Source organism: Hypanus sabinus, chromosome 4 (genome assembly GCF_030144855.1).
Source record: "Hypanus sabinus isolate sHypSab1 chromosome 4, sHypSab1.hap1, whole genome shotgun sequence".
In the NCBI taxonomy this organism is placed as follows: domain Eukaryota; kingdom Metazoa; phylum Chordata; class Chondrichthyes; order Myliobatiformes; family Dasyatidae; genus Hypanus; species Hypanus sabinus.
The window spans coordinates 7,868,601-7,893,825 of NC_082709.1; the positions used below are offsets into that span (position 1 = coordinate 7,868,601).

The following is a 25,225-nucleotide window of genomic DNA, read 5'->3' on the forward strand; positions in this document are numbered from 1 at the left end:
GGTGAAACCAGGAGGGGTGGAGGGGTGAAGTAAACAGCTGGGAATTTTATTGGTGAAGGATTCAGGGCTGGAGAAGGGTGAGTCTGATAGGAGAGGACAGAAGGCCATGGAAGAAAGAAAAGGGGAGGAGCACAGGAGGGACACGATGGGCAGGCAGTGAATGGTGAAGGGGGGCATTATGGAAAGTTCGAGAAATTTATGTCCATGCCATCAGGTTGGAGGCTACCCAGATAGAAGGTGTTGTTCCTCCGGCTGGGTGTGACCTCATCGCGACAGTGGAGGGGGCCATGGACTGACATGGCGGAATGGGAATGGGAAGTGGAATTAAAAGCGGTGGTCAGCGGTCTCCCGCTCGGGTCTCACTGACATACAGTAAATACATTTATCATTTTTTCATTTTTCACTCTCGCTTCTATGCTCTTTCGCCTTACGTGCAGTTCACAACATCACCGTACCAGGTAAGTGTCAAACCGGTACATGACATGACACAGTCCGAGTCTCCCACATCTTTAGCAAGTCAATGGCGAGGACTATCCCGCCATCTTTAAGTTGCAGCTTCCGTCATTGAGCAACTCTAACAGTTGTGTTAAACATCCCAGACGTAACTGCCCCCTTCCCGTGCATTACATCAACCCTTGTTTACCAAGTGCATTTCTTCCGGGGGGCGGGGAGGAGAGACTTTACTCGGGACTTTTCATCTTGTGACTGGAAGCTATTCGCTGACTGACATACATAAACCATGCAAGAAACCACATATGTTTTGACAGGAGATAAGTCGACTTTCCACAGCTACTTGATTCACTGAGTTCCTGCAGCAGTTTTAGTTTCTGTGTCCCCCCCCCCCCCCCATGTCATTTCCAAGCAGACAGCCTGGAGCTATTACTAACGTTAGTTTTCGCAAAGAGCTAGGGACCGCCTGTGTTCTTTTTCAGTCGTCAGCAAAAAGGATCCTTCAAAACAAAACATTCCTTCCTTCCTCGGCCACAGCTCGTTAATCATAAAACTCGACAGACTGTTGGACTGTTGTGTGGTGAAGTTCGCCTCCTCTGTCCTCAGCAGTCTCTCCGCGCCAATGATGAAGACTGGCCTCCTGGTACAGGTATACTAAATCTTGTTTCTACATACTCGCAAGACAGTGAAGTGTATTATAAGTGCTGATGTAGAAATCTAGTACTCTAACAGTATTTTGGGGGTAGTATTCGAGCATTCCTTGCAAGACAAGCAGTGGAAGAGGAGAGAAAAGTAAGAAATTGAATAAAGTCCTTACGCTGTTATCTATCAAAACACTAAAATAATAGCCTTTCGTGTTTAGAAGTGCTGTTTGAACTTTACTAACAAGAATAAAATAAGAACTTTACTAACAAGAATAAAATCAGTTTGCTTTTCCGACACCCTGTCTTTCGCAATAAACAATCTGCTGGAGGAATTTAGCAGAGGTAGGGTAGTTGTATCTGTAAGAGGAACTGTGAACTTTTGATGCAGAGTTTGGACCCTCTCCTAAACCCCCAGACGTTGCTGGATCTTCCTTCAGCGGACTGCTCATTTGTTTACATTCTCCCGTGTATCAGATTTCAAGTGTGGGTGCAGCGTAGAGCCCTGAGATTTATTTGGCGATACGGCACGAAGTCGGCCCTTTGCCCCGACAAACCCGATTAACTCTAACCTAACCATGGGACAACTTGTAGTGACCAATTAACCGGTAGGGCTTTGGGCTGCGGGAGAAAACTGGAGCACCCGGGGAAACCCATGCATTCCGGGGGAGGATGTACAGAGACAGCATAATTGAACTCCGAACTCCAGAACAGCCCGAGTTGTAATATCTGCGACTAAATGACAATAATAAAGGTGAGTTGGGAATATTATTGTCAAAAGGATTTGGTAATATTAGCCAAATGATCCTCAATGGATTCATCAGAACCCCGACTCAGTAGTCAGTAGTAATCTGAACCAGCAGCCATTGACTTGACACTGTTAATCTTATTTTAGAAATCCTCAATTTATTAGAAGTCTGAGTTCTCCAGAAGTGTTCCTACTGTCTCCTGTAAGATAAATCACAAACAATTTCTCTATGCCCTTATGTAACTCTCTAGTGTCACAATACACTTCAACTTGTGTATTTTGCTTTGCACCCTGTTACTGGTTTCAGCTTTACACTGTGTTCAATAATCACCAATGTTTGTTTGAAGCCCATTATGTTATTAAACTCTTAACTGATTGATCAGTAAAGAATTTGTGAAACTAACAGATTGATCTTAAAGAGGGTTAATGCCCTGACTGAGAAAATTGTCCTCTGTTAGCTTTTGTCTTCTGTATCTAGCTTTAAACCTTGGTCCCATTGATTGCTTACAGTGAGGATGGATCATTAACCTCTTGGTATTGCAATGTATAATTACTTTTAAAATGCCTATTACTGATTTAAGGTTTACAGCTTAAGTTGTTCACCCAAAAGAGAAAAAATATGAAGTTTAAAGGGAAACTTGCTTTCAAGTGATAAATTATCATACAATTTTTACAGTTTTAATAATTCATGAAATGATATATTATACAACTTTTGGTAATCTCTGCTGGCTCCAATTCTGCTTGTGTGAATGTCAGATGTCTTCATGAATCATCTTGTTTTTAAACTTTGCTAAATTGAAGTTGTTACATAGTCGTGGGTAATTTCTGCTGGCTCTGTTTCTGCGAATGTTGAATGTCTTCATGAATCTTTGCTAAATTAAAGGTGTTGAATAGTTGAATAGTGCAAGACTATGCTGAGTGTGTGATAAGTTGCTTCAAATTGCAACTAAAACTTTGAAAGAATACAAGCAAAATGTACTAGAGGCAGAATCCATAATCTTTTAAATTTACTACTTTCAATTATTGATGGCACGTTTTGTGTTTTCTTCAAGACCGACAAGTTGTATTTTTCCATGAACTATTAGGGAATGTAACACTTTCTTTGGCCTTGCTCATGTGAATAAAAGGAAAACGTAAACACGATAAATTTTGCAGATGCTGGAAATCCAGAGCAACATACACTAATTGCTAGGGAACACTAGAACACTTGAACACTACAGCACAGTACAGGCCCTTCAGCCCTCCATGTTGTGTCGACCCATATAATCCTTAAAAAAAAGTACTAAACCCACACTACCCCATAACCCTCCATTTTTCTTTCATCCATGTGCTTGTCCAAGAGGCTCATAAATCCCCCTAACGTTTTAGCCTCCACCACCATCCCAGGCACCCACAACCCAGTGTGTTTTAAAAAAAACATAACAACAAAACTCCCCTAAACTTCCCTCCCTTTACTTTGTACATATGCCCTCTGGTGTTTGCTATTCGTGCCCTGGGAAACAGGCACTGACTATCCACCCTGTCTATGCCTCTCATAATCTTGTAGACCTCTATCAAGTCCCCTCTCATCCTTCTACGCTCCAAAGAGAAAAGTCCCAGCTCTGCTAACCTTGCCTCATAAGACTTGTTTTCCAATCCAGGCAACATCCTGGTAAATCTCCTGTGTACCCTCTCCATAGCTTCCACATCCTTCCTATAATGAGGTGACCAGAATTGAACACAATACTCTAAGTGTGGTCTCACTAGAGATTTGTAGAGTTGCAACATGACCTCTCTATTCTTGAACTCAATCCCCCTGTTAATGAAGTCTAGCATCCCATAGGCCTTCTTAACTACCCTATCAACCTGTGCAGTGATCTTGAGGGATGTATGGATTTGAACCCCAAGGTCCCTTTGTTCATCCACACTCTTAAGTAATTGACCACTAACCCTGTACTCAGTCTTCTGGTTTGTCCTTCCAAAATGCATCACCTCACACTTATCCAGATTGAACTCCATCTGCCACTTTTCTGCTCAACTCTGCATCCTGTCTATATCTTCTTGTAACCTTTGACAACCTACAGCTTCATCCACAACTCCTTTTCATCCAGGTCATTTATGAAAACCACAGAGCAGGGGGTCCCAGGACAGATCCTTGCGGCACTCCACTAGTCACCGACCTCCAGGCAGAATACTTTCCTTCCACTACTACTCTCTACTTCCTTCTTGTAAGCCAATTTTTTATCCAAACAGCCAAGGTTCCACTGAGCCAATGCCTCATGACTTTCTGGATGAGTCTCTCGTGGGGGACCTTGTCAAATTTGTGGACTTTCTGGAATTCTGCAGGTCAGGCAGCATCACCAGAAATGAATAAACAGTCAAAGTTTTGGGCCAAGACCCTTTTTCAGGACTGGAAAGGAAGGGGGAGGGGTGAAGGAAGCCACAATAAAAAGATGGGTGGAGAGGAAGGAGGCTAGCTTGAAGGTGATAGGTGAAGCCAAGTGGGTAGGAATGATGACAGGCTCGAGGAGAAGAAGAAATCCGATAGGAGAGGAGAGCGGACCATGAAAGAAAAGGAAGGAAGAGGGAACACGAGTGGTGGAGGTGATAGGCAGGTGAGGAGAGATATGAGGCCTGAATGGGGAATAGAAGTAGAGGGGGGATAAATCCCCAGGGCCTGACAAGGTGTTCCATGTGGAAGGCAAATGCAAAAATTGCTTGTACCCTCGCAAAGATATTTTAAACAGTGTTAGTGACAGGAGAGGTACCAGATGGTTTGGAACGTACCCAATTTTGTTCTGCTGTTTAAAAAAGGCCAAAAACAGAAACCAGGAAATTATGGGCCAGTGAATCTGACATTGGTTATGGGAAAGTTATTGGAAGGTATTCTAAGGGACTGGATATATACATGTTTGGATAGACGTGGACTGATTTAGGATAGTCAGCATGGCTTTGTGTGTGGTAGCTAATGTCTAACCAATCTTACTGAGTTTTTACAGAAAGTTACCAGGAAAGTGGATGAAGGCATTGTTGTCTACACAGACTTTAGTAAGGCCTTTGACAAGATCCTGCATGGCAGGCTGGTCAAAAAGGTTCAGTCATTAGGTCGTCAGGATGAGGCAGTAAATTGGATTTGACATTAGCTTTGTTGGAGAAGCCAGAGAGTGAGGGTAGGTGTTTGTCTCTCTGACTGGAGGGCTGTGACTAGTGGAGTGCTGCAGGGATCAGTGCTGGGTCCATTGTTGTTTGTCATTTATATCAATGATCTGGATGATAGTATGGTTAACTAGTTCAGTAAATTTGCAGATGACACCAAGATTGGGGGTGTAGTGGACAGAGAGGAAGGCTATGATGGCTTGAAGAGGAATCTGCATCAGCTGGAAAAATAGGCTGATAAATGGTAGGTGAAATTTAATGCAGACAAATGCAAGGTTTTGCACTTCAGTAGGACCATCCATACTCCACTGAGGTTGGATGGGACTACAACCAGAGGTCATGGCTTAAGGATGAAGGTTGAGAGGTTTAGAGGAACATGAGGGGAAACTTTTTCACTCAGTGAGCCAAGTGAGTGTGGAATGAGCTGACAGCATGGATGGTGCATGTGAGTTTGATTTCAACATTTTAGAGAGATTTGGATATGTACATGGATAGGAGGTGTCATAGTGCACTCATGAAAGACTGGATCCAGGTCCAGAGGCATGGTGGAACCCCCAAGAAGAGAAAGAAACGAGGTTATACATCAGAGTTTGAGCCCTCTGAGCAACAGCACAAGACAATTCATCCTTTCTGACACAATGACCCCACAAAGGCACTGAATGGGAGACCTCTTTAAATAATCATAGAATGTGGGCAATGTGTGCCAGCCACAATCAACTTAACATGATTAAACCAAAAACACAACTCTAGCTGAAATATTGATTAGTAAATGCAGGTGCGCAAGAACTCTGGAAGCTCAACACTCAATGACATACCACAGGGCTCATGGTAGCAGGGTTATGGTCCCAGTGCAGGTTGATGGGAATAGGCCAATTAAGCTGTTTCAGCATGGACTGGTATTTCTTGTAAATCTTAAATAATTAATCCGAATTTAAATTCCACAGCTACCATGCTTGGATTTAAAAACACACACAAAATGCTGGCGAGCAAATCATTAGGTGAGGCCGCATTTATGGAGTTAAGTAAGTAGTTGACATTTTGGGCTGAGACTTTCAGGACTGGAGAGGAATGGGGTGGGGGGAGTAGGACAGCAGGGGTAGGATATCTTTATTGTTATTTCAAACACCTAGATTACTGCTAAGCCACCTTTTTACCCACAGATATTTTTAGAATTAAGCTCCCACTTATGTTATTCAAAGTACCTTTAGTATCAAAAGTATGTGTACTATATACAGCCCTGAGATTCATCCTCTTACCAGCAGCCACAAAACAAAGAAACCCAATAGAACCCATTTTAAAAAAAAAGATGGTCAAGCACCCAATATGCAGGGGAAAAGACCAATTGTGCAAACAATAAAAGAATAAAAGTAAGTGAATGGCATTTGGAATTGAAGTCCACGACAGCAAGTCCACAGACATAAAGCCAGGCATCATTGCAGCCAATTTAGGAGCCCATTAGCTGCAGGCCACAGCCTCATTTCAGCACAAAGACGTGTAAACCTCACTGAGCAGTGAGCTGAACCAGCCTATCCTTCACTTCTGGCCCTGACAACCCAAACTTTTCAATCTGGCCTGGCGCTGAAATCGCCCAAACCTCTGGTCATTCCTTGCATTCAGATCTGGGCTCTGCCACTCCGATGAGGTCTCAGTCACAGGTCCGGTGCTCGCTGCTTCGATTCAGCACCTACCAGATCTTTACAATGTGGCCTGGAGCTCAAACAGGTCTTTCCTCACTCTCGGGCCAAGGCTCCACCTCAACCCTTGCCTTGGTTCCGATCGACTCCAAGTCAGCTCCAGCAGTAGCTAAACATTAACACGTTCTCTGCTCTCAGGCCCAGATCCCACCATCTCGATTCAACCCACACTTGATGCCATGCTGCAACCATCCCGCATCTTCAAGACTTCAGTTTGTACCACAGAAATGCCAGGTTGTACAGACAGTTCAAAGGCACATTTCTGAAAGGGAAGTTACAGCCTATTAGTAGATGGGGGGGGGGGGGGGAAGAATCATTTACCACTTTTAAACTGGTATGAAGGATGTTATGTCAGAGAACTTTGATAAAATAGATATAAAGTCTAAAATAGATGAACCTTTGGGCTGCAGGGAGAGGGAAGGGAGTTGGTACCTTTGAAATAAATGGTCCTGGGATATCACAGAGCTAAGCTGCAACTTCACATCAACAATAAATTTTAGAATGGGGAACTTGGCTTCACCTAATAATATGTAAAGGCAAGGAAAGCTTTGAGCCGCTTTACTAGATCATATAGTGAAGGCAACCATACTTATAACCACTTAAGCAGGTTTACTAAATGGTGGATGTCAGGGTGGAGATATGTCTCTACCAAAGGAGGCGTACGATGCTCCTGCTCCTGCTAGCTTGCAGGTCACCCTTGGGCAGGGTATAGCACCTGCTCAAACCCACCCCAACCCCGATCAGGGTCCCATCAAACAATGGGAACAGGCAGTGGACAGTCATACGAGCAGCTGGTGTATATTGCAAATCCTGGTTATGCAACCACTGACACCAGGCAGACAATCTCTGTGAAGAGTATTGATAATGGCTCGGGTCACCCGTCTTGTAAAGACACTGCCCTGAAGAAGGCAATGGCAAACTACTTCTGCAGAAAAATTTGCAAAGAACAATGGTGGTCAAGACCATCACCGGCTATTTCATATGAAACGGCACATACTGATTATGATGATTGAAATTAGAAAGACAAAAATTATTATTTTTATTATTCTATTATTTCAAAAAGCATTTATTCCTAAATGGCAGTTAATTTCTGGGCGCATCTAAAATAAGTGGTATAATGTTAGTAAATGTTATTGATCTGGAAAAGTGAAGGCTACTCTTTGTCCTAGCAACTCGTGAGGCTTGTTGATGACAAGGTTAAATAAAAGTTGGAGCCGTTTCCACCGGCTATTAATGTTGTGCTGATGCTTCAAAATTTCCCTTTTATTATGCTCAGACACAAATGTGACTTCATGTAAAACTGTTTGCTTTTCCATTGGACTCCGAGGGAAAACTGCAGGATTTAATCACTATCCACACACTACACATCTGCTTCCCTTCTCACTTCTCTGCTTGATCTCATGCATTTGGATAAACATTTTTAATTAACTATTACAGAAGACAAAATTTGCTTTTGTTGCTCACATTTAACACACTAATCCTATTCTTAAAAAGTTGAATGCTGACCTTATTTTGCAAGCAAAACACTTCCAGTAATGTCCTTTGCCATATGCGTTACAGTCCAAAGATGTCAAAAGTCAAATGCCATATTATATCATGTTTCTAAATTTGCCAAATAAATTGGTGATAGCTTGTTTCATTTTGGATGCAATGTTGAAAAGTCTGAGCCCCATATGTTGGTATAGCTGATGTAATCCAAATTAGGAATGTGTTTTCAGGTGGATTAACAAGTTATATTGGAGTCATCTTTTGCCCATTATGCCACTGGCATTTAGGGCAGCAATGAAGGTCTTCCAACTCTGTTGGTGTTCATGGCTTCCCTCATTGTATCTGGCTTCCCTTCTGTTTACTGTCAGTCATGCATATCCCAGGTGGCAACTTGTGAATACCATCACTCACGATGTAGAAGGATTCTTCTTTGCTGTTTCCATAACAATTTTGTTTTACCAGTCAGGGTTGTTAGCCATAAGCTAAACCCCCAAGCCTGGAGGACCAGTGGACCACTCTTAGTCTGGCCTCTACCCTCTAAACTTCTTTCGGTGTGGGTGACCTTGCCAAAAGCCAGATCACGAAGCCTTGACTCCAGCCAGCATAGCTCTCCAGGATAATGAGGCATGTAAGCTTCCAACCCAACACAAGGAGGACTTTGGGGTCGACCTAGACAATTATACCAGATTTAGTAATTAATTGTTCAGTTCATTCTTTTGTTGTCTGAAAATACTTCAATAGGAATATTTTAAACAATTTCTTTGAAGAGGAATTATGGATTCTGTAGGATGTGAACTCTGTTTGTGAATGTTTGGCAACTAGGTTTGAGAACCATTGGGAGAACTCTTCATTAAAGAATAGACAAAATTTCCTGCTGTTATAAGAAAGAATTAGTAATGTGATCTGGGAGAAGAACAGTAAAGAAAGATGTATTCAAAAATCAAAACTAGCGTATTGTGGGTTCTTCTGAACTGTCTCGAGCAAAATATTGCTTACTTAAAATCACTTGTTATGTGCCTTGTCATATGACTTAGGTGAGCAAGGTCTTTCCATGACCATGATTGTTACTGGCAAATTGTTCTGCAGATGTGGATTGCCATTGAAGTAGGGATGTATCTCTACCAAAGGACGTGTGAGGCAGTCCTTCCCTCCACTAGCCTGCAGATCACTCTTGGGCAATGTGTAAGACTTGCTTGGCCCCTGATCGGGGTCACACAAAGCCATGTAAGCAGCTGGTGGATGGCAGTATAAGCAGTTGGCGCATATCTTAAGTCCTGGTTATGCCACCACTGTTGCCTGACAGACAGGCTCTGAAGAGTATTGCTAATGGCTGGGGTCACCCGTCTTGTAAAGTTACTGCCCAGAAGAAGGCAATAGCAAACCACTTCTGTAGGTACCTTGGTTAGAGCAATCGTGGTCATGGGAAGACCATGATTGCCCATGTCACACGACACAGCACATGATGATGATGATATACTGATAAAAGCAAGCCAGCAATATGGATAAGCTAATCAATCTCTTGAGCCTGCACTGGCAAGCAATAAGTTTTGGCTGCTAATCTATCCTAATGAAAGTTCCCACCTTATCACCATTCCTTGATTCCTTCAAAGTTGAAAGTGAATTTATTATCAAAGTACATATATGTCACCATATACAACCCAGAGAAACATTTTCTTGCAGGCATACTCAATAAATCTACAGTATAAAATAATTACTATAACAGTATCAATGAAAGATTGCACCAACTTGGGGGTTCAAGGTGTATTTCAAATTCAGTATCTTGAAATCAAAATTGCCATCAAAGCAGTGATTGATAATGTCTGATCCCTTGCAGCAGGGGCTCCCAACCTTTTTTATGCCATGGACTCCTACCATTAACCGAGGGGTCCGTGTAGCCAAGGTTGGGACCTCCTGCCTTTCAGCAATCTGAGCTAGAGAACGTCACAGATTCACCACCTATCGTGCAAAGAAATTCCTCCTCATCTTAGGCCAAATGACCTAGCCTTTTTTTTTGAGACTTTGATTTCTAATCCTGAACTCCTCAGGGAAATATACTCTTGACATGTTTCCTCCTGACCCCTTTCCCGTGGCAAAGCTCACTCATTGAAGATAGTACGTTTTGTCCTGTTTGCCTATTGAGAAGAAAGTGCACTCTCTGCCTAGTTTCTGAGTTAACAGTTTCCTGGCCATGATGTCTTACTCAGGGCAGAGATTCCATTTTTGGGACTGTATATGAGTCTTGACATTCTTGGTCCTGATCTTCTTACTGAAGACTGGACGTTGTCTTTGTGAACCTTTTACTTATCATGGGACAGTAGCTGCATATCAGTGACCACATAGATTTTCAGAGGGAAGAACTAATCCAGTGGCAAGCAGATCAGTATAACTGGTAACCAGGTTGTGGTACACGAACAGGAATACCAATAAGTGGACAGAGATGGACCCCCTTACTGAGGAACCTCCCAAGTTGGACCTGGTCAAATGCTTAACTAAAATACACAAACAATATCCACTGCCTTGTCTTCATGAACTTTCCTGGTAACTTCATCAAAACTCTGATTGGTTTGATATGACCTAAAGCCATATAATGAGTCCGTGTCTACCCAAATACTTAGGTGAAAAATGATAAGCCTAATTCTGACTTGGGTCTCTATTGTCGACGGGGAGTGGGAAGGTGGCAGGGAGAAGGGGGATCATGGTTGGGAAGAGGGGAGGGAGTGGGAAGCACCAGAGAGACGTTCTGTAATGATCAATAAACCAATAGTGTGGAATCAAATGACCTTGACTGGTGTTGCAGCACCCCCTACCCTGGCACTCGTTCTCTGTCACCTATCTCACATCCTTCCCATGGTACACTACCCTTGCCATTCCCAACATCATTGCTCCCGCCAGTTTTACAAACTCGCTCCCCACTCTATGCTGGGAAATACAGGACTGTACAAAGGTCTTAAGCACGTATGCCATGCACATGCTGACTCTATTCATTCTTCTGACCCAATTCAATCTCTGTCCTTCCTGTCCCTCAATTACTTCTTTAGTCTTGGCCCTTCCGCAGATCGAGCTCCTTCTTCTACATAAGAATATAAGATATAGGAGAAGAATTAGGCCATTTGGTCCATGGAGTCTGCTCTGCCAATTTCTCATGGCTGATCCAATTTTCTTCTTAGCCCCAATCTCCTGCCTTCTCCCTGTATCCCTTCATGCCCTGACCAATCAAGAATCTTATCAATCTCTGCCTTAAATGTACATAAAGGTTTGGCCTCCACAGCTGCCTGTGGTGAAGAATTCCACAGATTCACCACTCTGTCTAAAGAAATTTGTCCTCATCTCTGTTCTGAAAGGACACCCCTCTATTCAGAGGCTGTATCCTCTGGTCTCAGACTCTCTCACCATAGGAAACATGCTCTCCACATCCACTCTAACAAGGCTTTTCAGCATTTGATAGGTTTCAATGAGGTCACCCCTCATTCTTCTGAATTCCAATGACTACATGTCCAGAGCCATCAAATGCTCTTCATATGACAAGCCATTCAATCCTGGAATCATTTTCATGAACCTCCTTTGAACCTTCTCCTGATAAGGGGCTCAGAACTGCTCACAATACTCCAAGTGAGGCCTAACTAGTGCTTCATAAAGCCTTGCTTTTATATTCTAGTCTGGAAATGAATGCTAACATTGCATTACCTTCCTCACCACAGACTCAACCTGCAAATTAACCTTTGCAGTCCTTGTGCAGGTTTCTCTAAAGTCCCTTAGCACCTCAGTTTTTTTGTATTTTCTCTCCATTTAGAAAATAGTAAAACCATTAATTTTTTTCTACCAAAATGTATGACCATACACTTCCTGATGCTCATTTCCATCTGCCATTTCTTTGCTTATTCTCCTAATCTATCCAAGTCTTTCTCAAAACTACCTGCCTCTTCACCTATCTTAATATAGTCTACAAACTTTGCAACAAAGCCATGAATTCCATCACCCAAATCGTTGACGTATAATGTAAAAAGAATTGGTCCCAACCCAAGACCCTCATGGCACACACTAATCAGCAGCAGCCAACCAGAAAAGGCTACCTTAATTCCCACTCTTTGCCTCCTGCAAATCAGCCACGTTTTATCCATTCTAGACTTTTTCCTGCAATACCATCGTCTTTCAGTTTGTTAAGCAGCCTCATGTGGCACCTTGTCAAAGGCCTTCTGAAAATCCAAGTATACAACATCAACCGATCTTCCTTTATCAATATTGCTTGTTGTTTCTTCAGATACTTCCAACAGATTTGTCAGGAAATCTTGTGCTTGATTCCATCATCCTTCCCTGAACTGGGCAACCCACCTGTATCTCTTCCTTCTGGCTTCTTGTTCTCAATACATCTGCTTGCCCTGAGTTCCTGTGGATAGAGTCTGGCACCGTCATGATGCAACTTTTCTTCAGCAATAGGCTCAGGTGGCCAATGGCAGTGGCTTCTGGATCATGTACAGCAACCCATGCTCTTCATTGTCCATCAACATAAGCCCAAGCACTCCATTACTTCTCCAGTGAAAAGGCACATGGCTGGAGAATGGAGTGAAGTTGATGGATGCCTGCCATGTTTGTTTCTGATTTCAGTGTGTCAGAAACTCAAGGTGATGTGTTATAAGTTAATATATACAAGGAGTGCAAGAAATAGCTGCTTCAATAATTTATAACGAATCATTAATGTTTGGGTGAATTAATTATGTGCTGTTTTCCATCGTGATAAATTGTTAACTTTTATTTAAATAAATTTCTTGCTCGTTTGAGATTGGATATTGAACAAAAGGGATTGCAACGGAGAAAGTGAATATTGAAAGAGCCTATGGTAAAATAAAGGCTTAAAGTTTAACTCCTTGTGTTAACCAATGTTTCAGGTAATATAGCACAACTGGCTTTACTAATCAAATAGTAATTTACGTGATTTGCATATAGGTACTAATATTAATTAGTTATCCACAATTACTTACCAAAAAAGCAAATTAAATTTCGGAATGATGTTTCAAACAGATCAATTGAATGTTCTATTTATTTAGACATACAGATGGTAACAGGCCCTTCTGGCACAGTGAGCCTGCTCTCCCCCCACCCCCATTACACCCATGTGACCAATTCACCTACTGACTTGTACGTCTTTGGAATGTGGCAGGAAATCAGAATTCCTGGGAGCAATGCACACAGTCACTGGAAGAATGTACAGACTCCTTAGAGACAGTGGTGGAGTTAAATCTGTGTTACTGGTACGGTAATAGTGTTATACTAATTGCTACCCCTTTGATTAAGTTGTAGTTAGTTTTAAAAGTTCATATATTAATATAATTATTTTTATCACACCAGCACCAGTGTTAATGTAGATCATTACTCAAGTGAATCACTCCATCTGAAAGGATTTAAAATGTGTGCATATAAGGTAAAATATTATAATAAAGGAATTAATATTTTTTGCACAAATAGATAGTGAAAAGTTGAACACAATCATGTTATGTATCCTTGACTGGAGCCAAAATGCTGACTGTAGCATTGATGTTCAAATTTATTGAAGCAAAAATATTACTGATGATTTAGGCAATGTTTTTTTTTACCTTGAAAGCTTTGAAGGTGTCATAGGGTCTAGTTGAAAGTGATCAAGCACTCTGCAACTGGAGCTAAAGGAAATTTAGTAAACCTAATCAACACACACAAAATGCTGGAGGAAGTCAGCAGGCCAGGCAGCATCTATGGATACTTTTTTCCGTAGATGCTGCCTGGCCTGCCAAGTTCCTCTAGCATTGTGTGTATTGCTTGGATTTTCAGAACCTGCAGATTTTCTCTTGTTAGTAAATCTAATGTCAGGATTATGTGAAGCCATGGGAGCAGGTGGTAGATGGTCGTATGAACAGCTGGAGCATATCACAAGTCCTGGCTATGCAACCATTGATGCCAGGCAGACGATCTCTGAAGAATATTGATAATGACTGGGGTCACCCGTCTTGTAAAGACACTGCCCAGAAGAAGGCAGTGCAAACCTCTTCTGTAGAAACACTTTGCCAAGCACAATCATGGTCATACGACACAGCACATGGTGAATGTCAGTTTCAGAATTTGCAAGTCAATGGATAATAGCGATCAATACATCATTTGAAAATTATTCTATACAATTTCTTGTTTCAAACCTGTTGCATAATCTGAAGTAATGAATTGTCTAATAAGATGTACTCCACTGAGCATTACAAGTTTATTTCTGGTTTTTGCTCTACTTATTTTTAACTCAACTATTTAAAAGACATGTATACACTTACTGAAATTCAGCCTTATTTCCTTACATTTATTTATCAAGTATTTCGTTGAACTACTGCCATTAAGTTAACAAATTTCACCATAGTGCTGGTGATATTAAACTTGATTCTGATTTTGAAATTTTTCTGTTGAATACATTAGAGGCTTTTCAGAGACTTTCAGATAAGCACATGAATCTGAGGAAGCTGGAACGATATGGACATAGTGTAGGTAGGAGGGATTAATGTTTGGGTGTGTTTAAAATTTACTTTTAAGCAGGTTCGGCACAACATTGAGGGCTGAAGAGCCTGTTCCTGTGCTGTACTGTTCTATGGAGCTTGTGTAGGCTTCACAGAGTTTGAAATTTGAATAAAAATTGTGGATAAAAAGAGGCATCTTGCAGCATAAGAAATAAAATAATGAACTAAAAAAGTATTCTTCCCATTTATACCTTTGCAGATTAACGATGGAAAATGTGACACGCACATACTAACAAAGGTGAAAATGTTAATCAATAAACAAAATGAATGCTTGCTTAAGGTGAGTTAAACTGGATTTGCTCAAAAACTTTAATGGAAAAAGGCACTGATTACCAAATCACTTAATGCACCCCGCTCATGACGGGAGCATGTGTTTTCCATGTGGTGGCCTCTAAGACCAGAGGACATAGCCTCAGAATAGAGGAGCATCCATTTTGAACAATGAGGAGGAATTTCTTTGGCCAGAGAGTGGTGAATCTGTATAATTTGTTGACACTGACGGCTGTGGAAGCCAAGTCATTGAGAATATTTAAGGTGGAGGTTGATAGGTTGTTGGTTAGTCAGGGCATGAAGGGGGATACAGGGAGAAGGCAGGAGAATGGGGCTAACAGGGGAAAATGAATCAGCTATGATGTGATGGTGGAGCAGACTCAATGGGCCAAATGACCTAATATTGCTGCTATATCTTCTAGTTTGATAGATATGAATACTGGGGAACAACTGGATGTCGTATTTAGAGAGATAACAAGACTACAGTAACTGCACCATGGATGTGTCTTGCGATCCCAATTTCCCTGTCATAATTGATGTAGAAATACTGTTTGGAATTTCCAACTGATAAAAATAAACACTTTTGAGGTGCGGTGGGGATATGTCTCGACCCGAGGGGTAAGGTGCTCCTTCCCATCACTAGTCTGCAATTCACCCTTGGGCAAGGTGAAGCACCAGCTTAGTCCCCCAATGATCAGTGTCACATGAAGCCGTGGGAGCAGGTGGTGGATGGTCGTATGAGCAGCTGGTGCATATCACAAGTCCTGGTTATGTGACCACTGGCACTAGGCAGACACTTTCTGAAGAGTATAGAATTATAGATAATGTCTGGGGTCATCCGTCTTGTAAAGGGACTGTCCAGATGAAAGCATTGGCAAGCCACTCCTGTAGGGAAAAAATTGCCAAGAGCGACAATGATCATGAGACCATGATCACCCATTTCATATGACACAGCACGTGATGATGAGGACATGTGATTCACATAATCTATGGGCTCACTTTCAAGGTCTCTTCGTCTCATGTCCTCAGTATTTAATGGTTATTTATTTATTGCTATTACTTTTTTTGAATTTGCACAGTTTGTTGTGTCTTGCACACTGATTGTCTGCCTTGTTGGGTGTGATCTTTCATTGATTCTTTTATGGTTCTTTTACTGTGAATGCCCACAAGAAAACTAACCTCAGGGTTGTATATGGTGACAAGTATGCATTTGCTAATAAATTTACTTCGAAGTACTGTATTTATTTATAATTTTCAAGTCTCTGTACGGAGTACACTTGTTATTGAGGATGTTGTTTTTCCGAATCAAATTGTGCCACCTACTGGAAGCACCATCTTAGAAACACAATGTAGGTTTCAGTTTACTGCCATCAATAACATATCTGAATGTATCCTTTCTTTCTTACAGAAAGAGATTATTGCTCAACATTGCATTTCCTGTTTTGTAAATAGGAAGCTTATGATACAAGGCCTTTGGCAAAACAAAGTATTTTCCCATGGCTCAGACAGTGCTTTTCCATTTCAGACATGTTTACACACAACTTACAAAATACGAAAACAAAAAAAAACTTCTAATGCTGTAGGTCTGGGGGAAAGGATTCTGGAGCAGAACGGCAGCGTAGTAGTTAGCACAATGCTTTACAGTCCAGCTACTCGGGTTCAATTCCCGCTGCTGCCTGTAAGGAGTTTGTATGCTCTCCCCGTGACCGAGTGGGTTTCCTCCGGCTGCTCCAACAGTCCCACGGATACCGATTGGCAGGTTAATTGGTCATTGTAAATTGTCTGTGATTAGGCTAGGGTTAGATCAAGGGATTGCTGGGTGGCACGACTCGAAGGGCTGGAAGGGCCTCTTCGTTGCTGCATCTCAAAAAAACAATAAATTAATAAGTAAGGCAGAAGATATTGGAATATTTAATACATTAGTAGCAACTGAAATGTATTCAACACTTACTGCTTTAATTATGCAAAAATAAGTACAGATGTTTCTGAAACTACCCAAGCAGATGACATTTACGCAAGCGTCCGTGTCAGATGAGGCATTTTAATATCAGACAGTGTAAAATTAATCCTTAAATATTTATGTGATGTCCATGATTAAATGGAACTTGATATGGATTGATTGTGGATTTGCTTGTACTTGGCATTCTGTAACTTAATTACTTGGTGATACAGCACAGAGTAGGCCCATCTGCCCCTTTGAGCCATTCCGTCCCAACTACCCCAATTAACCCCCAACTAATCACAGAATAATTTACAATGACCAGTTAATCTCAGTGGTACATCCTTAGACAGTGGGGGGAATCGGCAGCATCCAGAGAAACCTGTGCATTCGGTGGGGAGCACATACAGAGACTCCTTACAGAACGGTGCCAGAACTGAACTCGGCAATGCCCCGAGCTGTAATTGTGTCGTGCTAACCGCTGTGCTATTTATTTTCCCCAACTTGTTTAGTAGAACAATGACCAGGATATTTAATGGCGTTCGACTTCCATGAATGAGGGTTTCTGATGATTCTATCTGGGGCATGCAAGCCTTTTTTAAAAATGGGAATTAAAGGTGAAGTATTCAGAGTGATCAGGTTTCAGGTTTGAGTCGTTATTTGATAAGAACCAGAAAAATTAGAAATGAAAAATGCTTCAAGATGTGTAGAAGAGGGCATCTGAAAGAATAATATTATTTTAATTAGAGAATGGGGTAGGAGAAGTGGGTAAGATTAGGGGCTGTTGTGATGGAGATTGAGAAGGCTAGTGGATGGAGTGTGAGGTGAGAGGTCAAGGATACTGAAATTTGGATAATCAATGGGTTGGCAACATGATCAATTTATTTTACTTGTTTAGTAATACAGCGTGCCTTCAACCCACCCCTCAAACCTTGACAAACCCACCTGTCCCAATCATAGGACAATTTACAATGACCATTTAACCCGTGCGTCTTTGGACTGTGGCAGAAAACCAGAGCATCCGGAGAATACCCACACATTCCACAAGGAGATAAAGAATTGAAATGGCCCCGAGCTGTAATAGCATTGAGCTGACCGCTTTAAGTGGAGTTAAGTGAGAAGGGAAAATCATGGTTATGGTCTGGAATTGCTGCTCTTGCTGCAACCTGATGGTTTTGGTGGAGCCTTTTGTAACTGCAAGGGAGGAGAGCAGGTTTTTGATTTTTGCAGATGGTCAGGAGGCCAGATTTCAATAATCTGAACGGATCATCAGTGAATGGAGTATTACACAGAAGCTATTTGGGAAGAGGTCAGTGATTATGATGGAGAATCATCGAACTTGCATTGGGGCCTGATGATTTGCAAGGCCAGGGGGGTTACAGCATGGAGGTGGTTGGGAAAAGTCAGTGATTGCTGGCTGTAATTTCTTAATTATTAACCAACAAAACAATATCATTACCAAACTATCAGGCTAATTACAAACTGTGTGAAGGAATCCTTTGGGTATTATTCCTTGCTAATGAGTTTTTATATAAAGAAGTTTAAATAACACTGTCATAAAAAAGCTATCATAACATCACTCTTGAAACAATTTAATTAGTTCTGTCTTTATGGCTAAATTACAAATTATTAGAGCAATGTTATAAAAAGTATTAATTTTGGCTTAAACAATCAGGTAAGGATTAATTCAGAAATTAGGCTACTTTATGTAAGCTATCTGACCAGAAATTAATTTCATGTATACCAGCCATCCCAGTTATCTTCGAAACCAGAGGAAATTTCCTGGTAGTGTGACCTTTTCTGTTTCAGTTATCTTTCATTTTTTTCTCTACTGGAGGTAATTTCCTGATTTATTTCTGAACACATTTGGGGTGATGACTTAACAAGTCTTCATTATTCCTATTTCCCTCCCCCTACCTTTTTTTATTCTGGCATCTTCCCCTTCTTTTCCAAACCTGAGGAAGAGTCTCGGCCTGAAATGACAACGTTTATTCATTTCCATAAATGCTGCCTGAACTGCTGAGTTTCTCCAGCATTTTGTGTGTGTTACTCTAGATTTCTAGCATCTGCAGAATCTCTTGGTTTTATGTTTTATTATTCCCATTTCCCTCATTCATCACACACTGTTTAAGAAGGGAGAAGCTTAACCTAGAGGCCACTATGACTGTTACGGTTGCTATTAAACAGCACTGATTTACTGAAAATCCTCTACATTACATGCGCAAAACAAGCAAGCAATTTCTGCTTTCAGCTTTTGTCTTTAAAATACTTCATCCTGACAGCTACAGATAGTATTTAAGCATTGTAACATTTTGATTAACTTCTTTTCCTTTAAACTTAATGGCATTTAAACACTAATTTTGACTGCAGTAGTCATAATCGATTATTCAATTTCCTGGAATCGTGAACAGGAAACATACATTTTAGGTCATCATCATCATTAAATGTCTTGTCGTGTGATGTAGGCAATCGTGGTCCCCTTGATCGTTATCTGTGATCGTTCTTAGTAAATCTTTCTCCAGAAGTGGTTTACTATTGCCTTCCTCTGGGCAGTGTCTTTACAAGACTGGCGACTCCAGCCATTAACAATGCTCTTCAGAGATTGTCTGCCTGACGTCAGTGGTTGCATAACCAAGTCTTGTGATATGCACCGGCTGCTCATATAACCATCCACTACCTGCTTCCATGGCTTCATGTGACTGTGGTCAGGGGGCTAAGCATGTGCTACATCTTGCCCAAGGGTGACCTGCAGGCTAGCGGAGAGAAGAAGCACCTTACACCACCTTTAGTAGAGACGCATCTCCACCCCATCACCCAACATTTTGGGTAAGATTATGAAAATAAAACTCCAGCTCATGTGAAAGTTTACAGATTATTTTATTAACTGCCTTGTCAATAATATTAATATGGAGTGTCAGTTCATGTTAATGTTATGTCCATGATGCCTTGCTTTTTTTTCCCACCATATTACTTTACTTCAAACTTTACTTTATTGTCGCCAAACAATTGATACTAGAGCATACAATCATCACAGCAATATCTGATTCTGTGGTTTGCGCTCCCTGGAGTACAAATCAATAGTAAATATAATAAAAAATTTAAATTATAAATCATAAATAGAAAAGAGAAAGTAAGGTAGTGCAAAAAAAAAACCAAGAGACAGGTCCGGATATTTGGAAGGTACGGCCCAGATCTGGGTCAGGATCCGTTCAGCAGTCTTATCACAGTTAGCAAGAAGCTGTTCCCAAATCTGGCCGCATGAGTCTTCAAGCTTCTGAATCTTCTCCCGGAGGGAAGAGGGACAAAAAGTGTGTTGGCTGGGTGGGTCGTGTCCTTGATTATCCTGGCAGCACTGCTCCGACAGCGTGTGGTGTAAAGTGAGTCCAAGGATGGAAGATTGGTTTGTGTGATGTGCTGGGCTATGTTCACGATCTTCTGCAGCTTCTTCTGGTCTTGGACAGGACAACTCCATACCAGGTTGTGATGCACCCTAGAAGAATGCTTTCTACGGTGCATCTATAAAAATTATTGAGTGTTTTAGGGGACAGGCCAAATTTCTTCAGCTTTCTCAGGAAGTAAAGGCGCTGGTGGGCCTTCTTGGCAGTGGTCTCTGCTTGGTTAGACCAAGTCAGGTCATTTGTGATATTCACCCCGAGGAACTTAAAGCTTTTGACCTGTTCCACCTGCGCACCACTGATGTAGATGGGGTCGTGTGGTCCGCTACTCCTTCTGAAGTCAACAACCAATTCCTTCGATAGGTTATTGTCTTCGCACTATGCCACCATGTTCTTAAATTCCTCTCTGTACTCAAACTCATCGTTACTCAAGATATGGCATATAATTGTGGTGTCATCAGCAAACTTGTATATTGATTTTGATAGAAACTTGGCTACACAATCAATCATGGGTGTACAGTGAGTACACAGCCTTGTGGGGCACTGGTGCTCAGAGTGATTGTAGAGGAGAGCTTAGTGGTCACTTTGTATTTCCATTTTCTTACAAAGTTGGGGGTAAAGTTGTGAATTTCTGTGTGAACTTTGTTTCTGCCAAGGTTTAGAATTTCAGGCTTTATGAAGTTTTGGTCAGATCACATTTGGAGATTGTGAGCAGTTTTGGGCTCCAAATCTCAGAAAAGATGAACTGGCATTGGAAAGGACCCACAGGAAGTTCATGAAAGATTTAATTTATGAGGAGCGTTTGATGGCTCTGGGTGTGTACTCGCTGGAGTTTAGAAGAATAAAGGGGATCTCATTAAAGCTATTGAATATTGAACAGTCTGGATGGAGTGAATGTGCGGAGGATGTTTCCTATATTGGGTGAGTCTAGGACTCACCCAGTCAAAGGGAAGAGAATGGGGTTAAGAGGGGTAATAAATCAGCCTTGATGGATTGATGAGGTAGACTCAATAGGCTGAATGGTCTAATTCGTTTTGTTATGGTGTCAAGGGTACTCATTGACAAGGTAGGGAATTCTTTAAGATTCTCCTTCCAGTGAATGTCAGGTAAAATGATTCAAGAATCTTAGAATTCGTGTACCATCCCTGCCAGCTCATGAGGTTCCCTGACCTTGACTGTTCCAAATGAACAAGGAATATTTGAGATGCCATTGGAAAATCTGAAGTCCGTTCATTTACAGAACACCATTTAGACCAGGGCTTCCTAACCTTGGGTCCACAGGCCCCTTGCTTATAGTATTGGTCATGGCATCTGTGTACCCCTGAGTTACTGTTCTGACCAGCTCCATCACTGTCTGGCCTGGGAATTGCAAGGCATCTGACTGCAAGACCCTACAAAGGATTGGGAGGACTGCTGAGTGGATCATCAGGGTCTCTCAGGAGAGCTCCGTAAGCAGGGCACTTGAGTGTCAAGGATCTCGCCCATCTGTCCCACAATTTCTTTGACCCTTTACCATTAGACAGAAGGTACCATAGCATTAGCCCAAGAGCAGTTAGGATGGGAAGCAGCTTCTTTCCCCAAGCTGTGAGACTACTGAACTTCCTGCCAGGTCTCATCACTTATGAAGTGCCAGTAGTGTTGTACTGTACTGTTTAAATGTGTCATAAGTGCACTATGTTAAATGTCGATCTTTTGGAATATATTTTATTTGTTAATTTATTTGTGGTACTTTGTTGTGAGTTATATGAACTGTTTTATGCACCTTCGTCTGGAGGACCATTGATTTGTTTGGCAGTATACATGTATATAGTTTATTGGCAATAAACAAACGATCTGGGATTTCCAATGCACAGGTATTCTTTTAGCCAGCCATGTGGTGATCAAAGATCATTTGATCCTTTACTAGTGATGAGATATGCAACGGTGAATTATTTGCAGGGTAGCTGCTTGACCACCGCTTTATCTTGAAAAAGCAATATTTTGGTCATTATTATCATCTTCTTTCAGCCTATCACTCCTGCTGGGGCATAGGCCGCCAACAGCAGCCAGCCAAAGTCCTCAGTACCGGGCCATTCTTTCACATTGTTTCCGGGTACAGTCCCTCATCTTGCAGTGTCCTTCCTCTCCCAGGGATGATGCCTTTCGAAGCTTGTGTTGATGTTTCTGTAGCTCCAGGAATGGAGAGGATAGAGTTGCTGGCCCTACCCTCCTCCTTTCATTGCCAGGTCTGGGACCCTCCATAGTGAGGTTAGATCATATATCAAGGAGATACAAAACACTTGGAGATCGAGATCTGCAAAACTCTCTAGTAATACATGAAAGTACGCCCCACACAGGGATACAGGTACACCATCAACACTATCTCATTGTTCCGTTTTAGCTCTATTTATCTCATAATTTATAGTAATTTTGTTTTTCCACTGCACAGCTGGCACAAAACAAATTTCACATCATATAAAACAATGATAATAAACCTGATTCTGATTCCAGTTCTGTGTCTAGCAAAAAACTCCCTCCCTCCTTCCATTCCCCCTTCCTGGCTTTTCACCTGTCAGTCAACCTCTCCCTCAGCCTCCCCTGACTTCGATTCTTTTGAGCCGCTCACCTTACACTGTTGGTCACAGCACCCCGCCTTCCAGATACCACAATTGTCTTGCTGTTCCATCACAGTTCACACCTCTCAGATCACTTGTCTGTCTTCTAAAAGTGTGAAACTGCACATTCAAACCCTGACTAACACAGCAGGCCACAAGATGTTAAAACCCTGGCCTCTCGTAATCCCCTTTTCAAATTACTCAGCTTCTAGGCAAACAGAACTGTCAGCTTGTCACAGATGTCAGCATCAGATATTTTCCTTTACTTGAAATTCCTTTTTTTTGTGTTTTAATCTTATGATGTGGCCCAGGTGTGATAGCAATCTCCTTGTGCACTGCTGACAATTTACTTTAAAGCTGTAGGTGTCCACATTACATACAGAGCAACATGGCAGCAGAACATGCATTTATGCCAATCACTCCCCTTCTGTCAGCACCAAGAGTCATTTGTATTGTGAAATGAACACTGTTTCTGGTTGCCTGAGTATTTGTTTACAGACCATTTGAGAGAAAGGTATAACCACAGCATTGACCTGGTCAATAATTAATAGCTTTTGGGTTGTATCCATTTAGAAAAGTTTGAAGTGAGACTGCCATAAAAGAAATGCATTGTGCAAATCTAGACAGAGATTCGATAAGGTTTATCACCCAACTGTTGGACTTGCTGAGCTTGTCTGATATTTTTCTGGAGCTTGATGTTTAAAAGCCTGACTACTCTCGATGCACCTGTTTCCCTAATGCCTATTACATCTTGGTCTCATTTTTATTTCCCATCTGCTCTTAAGCAGAAAATTTTAGAAGAATTTCACGGGATTTTCAAATGAACAGAGATTGAGTTGTTCAGGCCCATATTTCTTGGAGTTCAGATGGAAGACTGAGACATAATCTCGTTGAAATATGTCACAGTCAAAGAGAAGTAAAGCACACAAACAGGCCCTTCAGCCCATCTACTCTATGCCAAAACCATTTAAATTGCTATGTAGTATGTTCTCAGAGCTGGCTGTTAAGCGGTGTATCATAAGACCATAAGATATAGGAGCAGAATAAGGCCATTTGGCCCATCTAGTCTGCTCTGTCATTTCATTACAGCTGATCCAGTTTTCTCCTCAGCCCCAATCTCTTGATGTCTCTTCGTATCCCTTCATTCCCTGACCAATCAAGAATCTATCGACCTCTGTCTTAAATATACATAAATATTTGGCCTCAAAAGCTATCTGTGACAAAGGGTTCCACAGATTTGCCACTCTCTGGCTAAAGATATTCCTCCTCATCTCCTTTCTAAAAGGATGCTCCTCTATTCAGAGGCTGTGTCCTCTGATCTTAGACTCGCTCACCATAGGAAACTTCCTCTCCACATCCACTCTATCAAGGTCTTTCACCATTCAAAAGGTTTGAATGAGGTCATCCCTCATTCTTCTGAATTCCAGTCAATACAGGCCCAGAGTCATTAACCACTCTTCATATGACAAGCCACTCAATCCTGGAATCACCTTCGTGAACCTCCTCAGAACCCTCCAGTTTCAGCACATTCTTTCAAAGATAAGGGGCTTAGAACTGCTCACAATACTCCAAGTGAGGCCTCACCAGTGCTTTATAAAGCCTCAACATTACATCCTTGCCTTTATATTCTAGTCCTCTTGAAATGAATGCTAACATTGCATTTGCCTTCCTCACCACGGACTCAACCTGCAAATTAATCTTAAAGGAATCCTGCACAAGGACTTCCAATATCCCCTTGCACCTCAGTTTTTTGTATTTTCTCTCTACTTAGTAATTAGTCAACTTTTTCGTTTCTTCTACGAAGTGTATGACAATACACTTCCCAACACTGTATTCCATCTGCCACTTCTCCATTCTTTCAATCTAAGTTCTAAGTAGCCTTTCTACTCCCTCAAACAACCTGCTCCTCCACTTATCTTCATATTGTCTGCAAACTTTGCAACAAAGCCATCAACTTCATCATCCAAATCATTGACATATATTGTAAAAGAGTTGATCCTAACATAAATCCCTAGTCAACACTAGTCATCGGCAGCCAGCCAGAAAAGGCTCCCTTCATTCCCATACTTTGCCTCCTGCCGATCAGCCACTGCTTTATCCATAAATGAATTGTTTCTTTAATACCATGGGCTTGTAGCTTGCAAGCAGCCTCATGCGTGGCACCTTGTCAAAGGCCTTCTGAAAATCCAAGTGCACAACATCAACTGATTCTCCATTATCTAACTTACTAGTTACTACTTCAAAGAATTCCAACAGATTTGTCAGGCAAGGTTTTTCCTCGAGGAAACCATGCTGACTATGGCTTGTGTGCCTCCAAGTACCCTGAGACCTCAAACTTAATAATCAACTT

General features: G+C 41.6%; 1 protein-coding gene across 3 annotated transcripts in view; it reads left to right on the forward strand.

Moving 5' to 3' along the window:
• Nucleotides 1-841: 841 nt before the first annotated feature.
• Nucleotides 842-25,225, forward strand: part of tmem37 (transmembrane protein 37) — a 29,176-nt gene continuing 4,792 nt past the window's right edge. Inside the window, exons 1-2 of one of the 3 annotated variants that reach the window (XM_059966327.1) lie at nt 842-1,099; nt 14,877-14,957. In XM_059966327.1, coding sequence (XP_059822310.1) covers nt 1,073-1,099; nt 14,877-14,957 — 108 coding nt within the window. In that variant the 5' untranslated portion in view covers nt 842-1,072. Of the gene's footprint in view, nt 1,100-1,696; nt 1,846-13,339; nt 13,403-14,876; nt 14,958-25,225 lie in introns of those variants that run through there. The other 2 variants (XM_059966328.1, XM_059966325.1) reach the window with 2 other exon arrangements.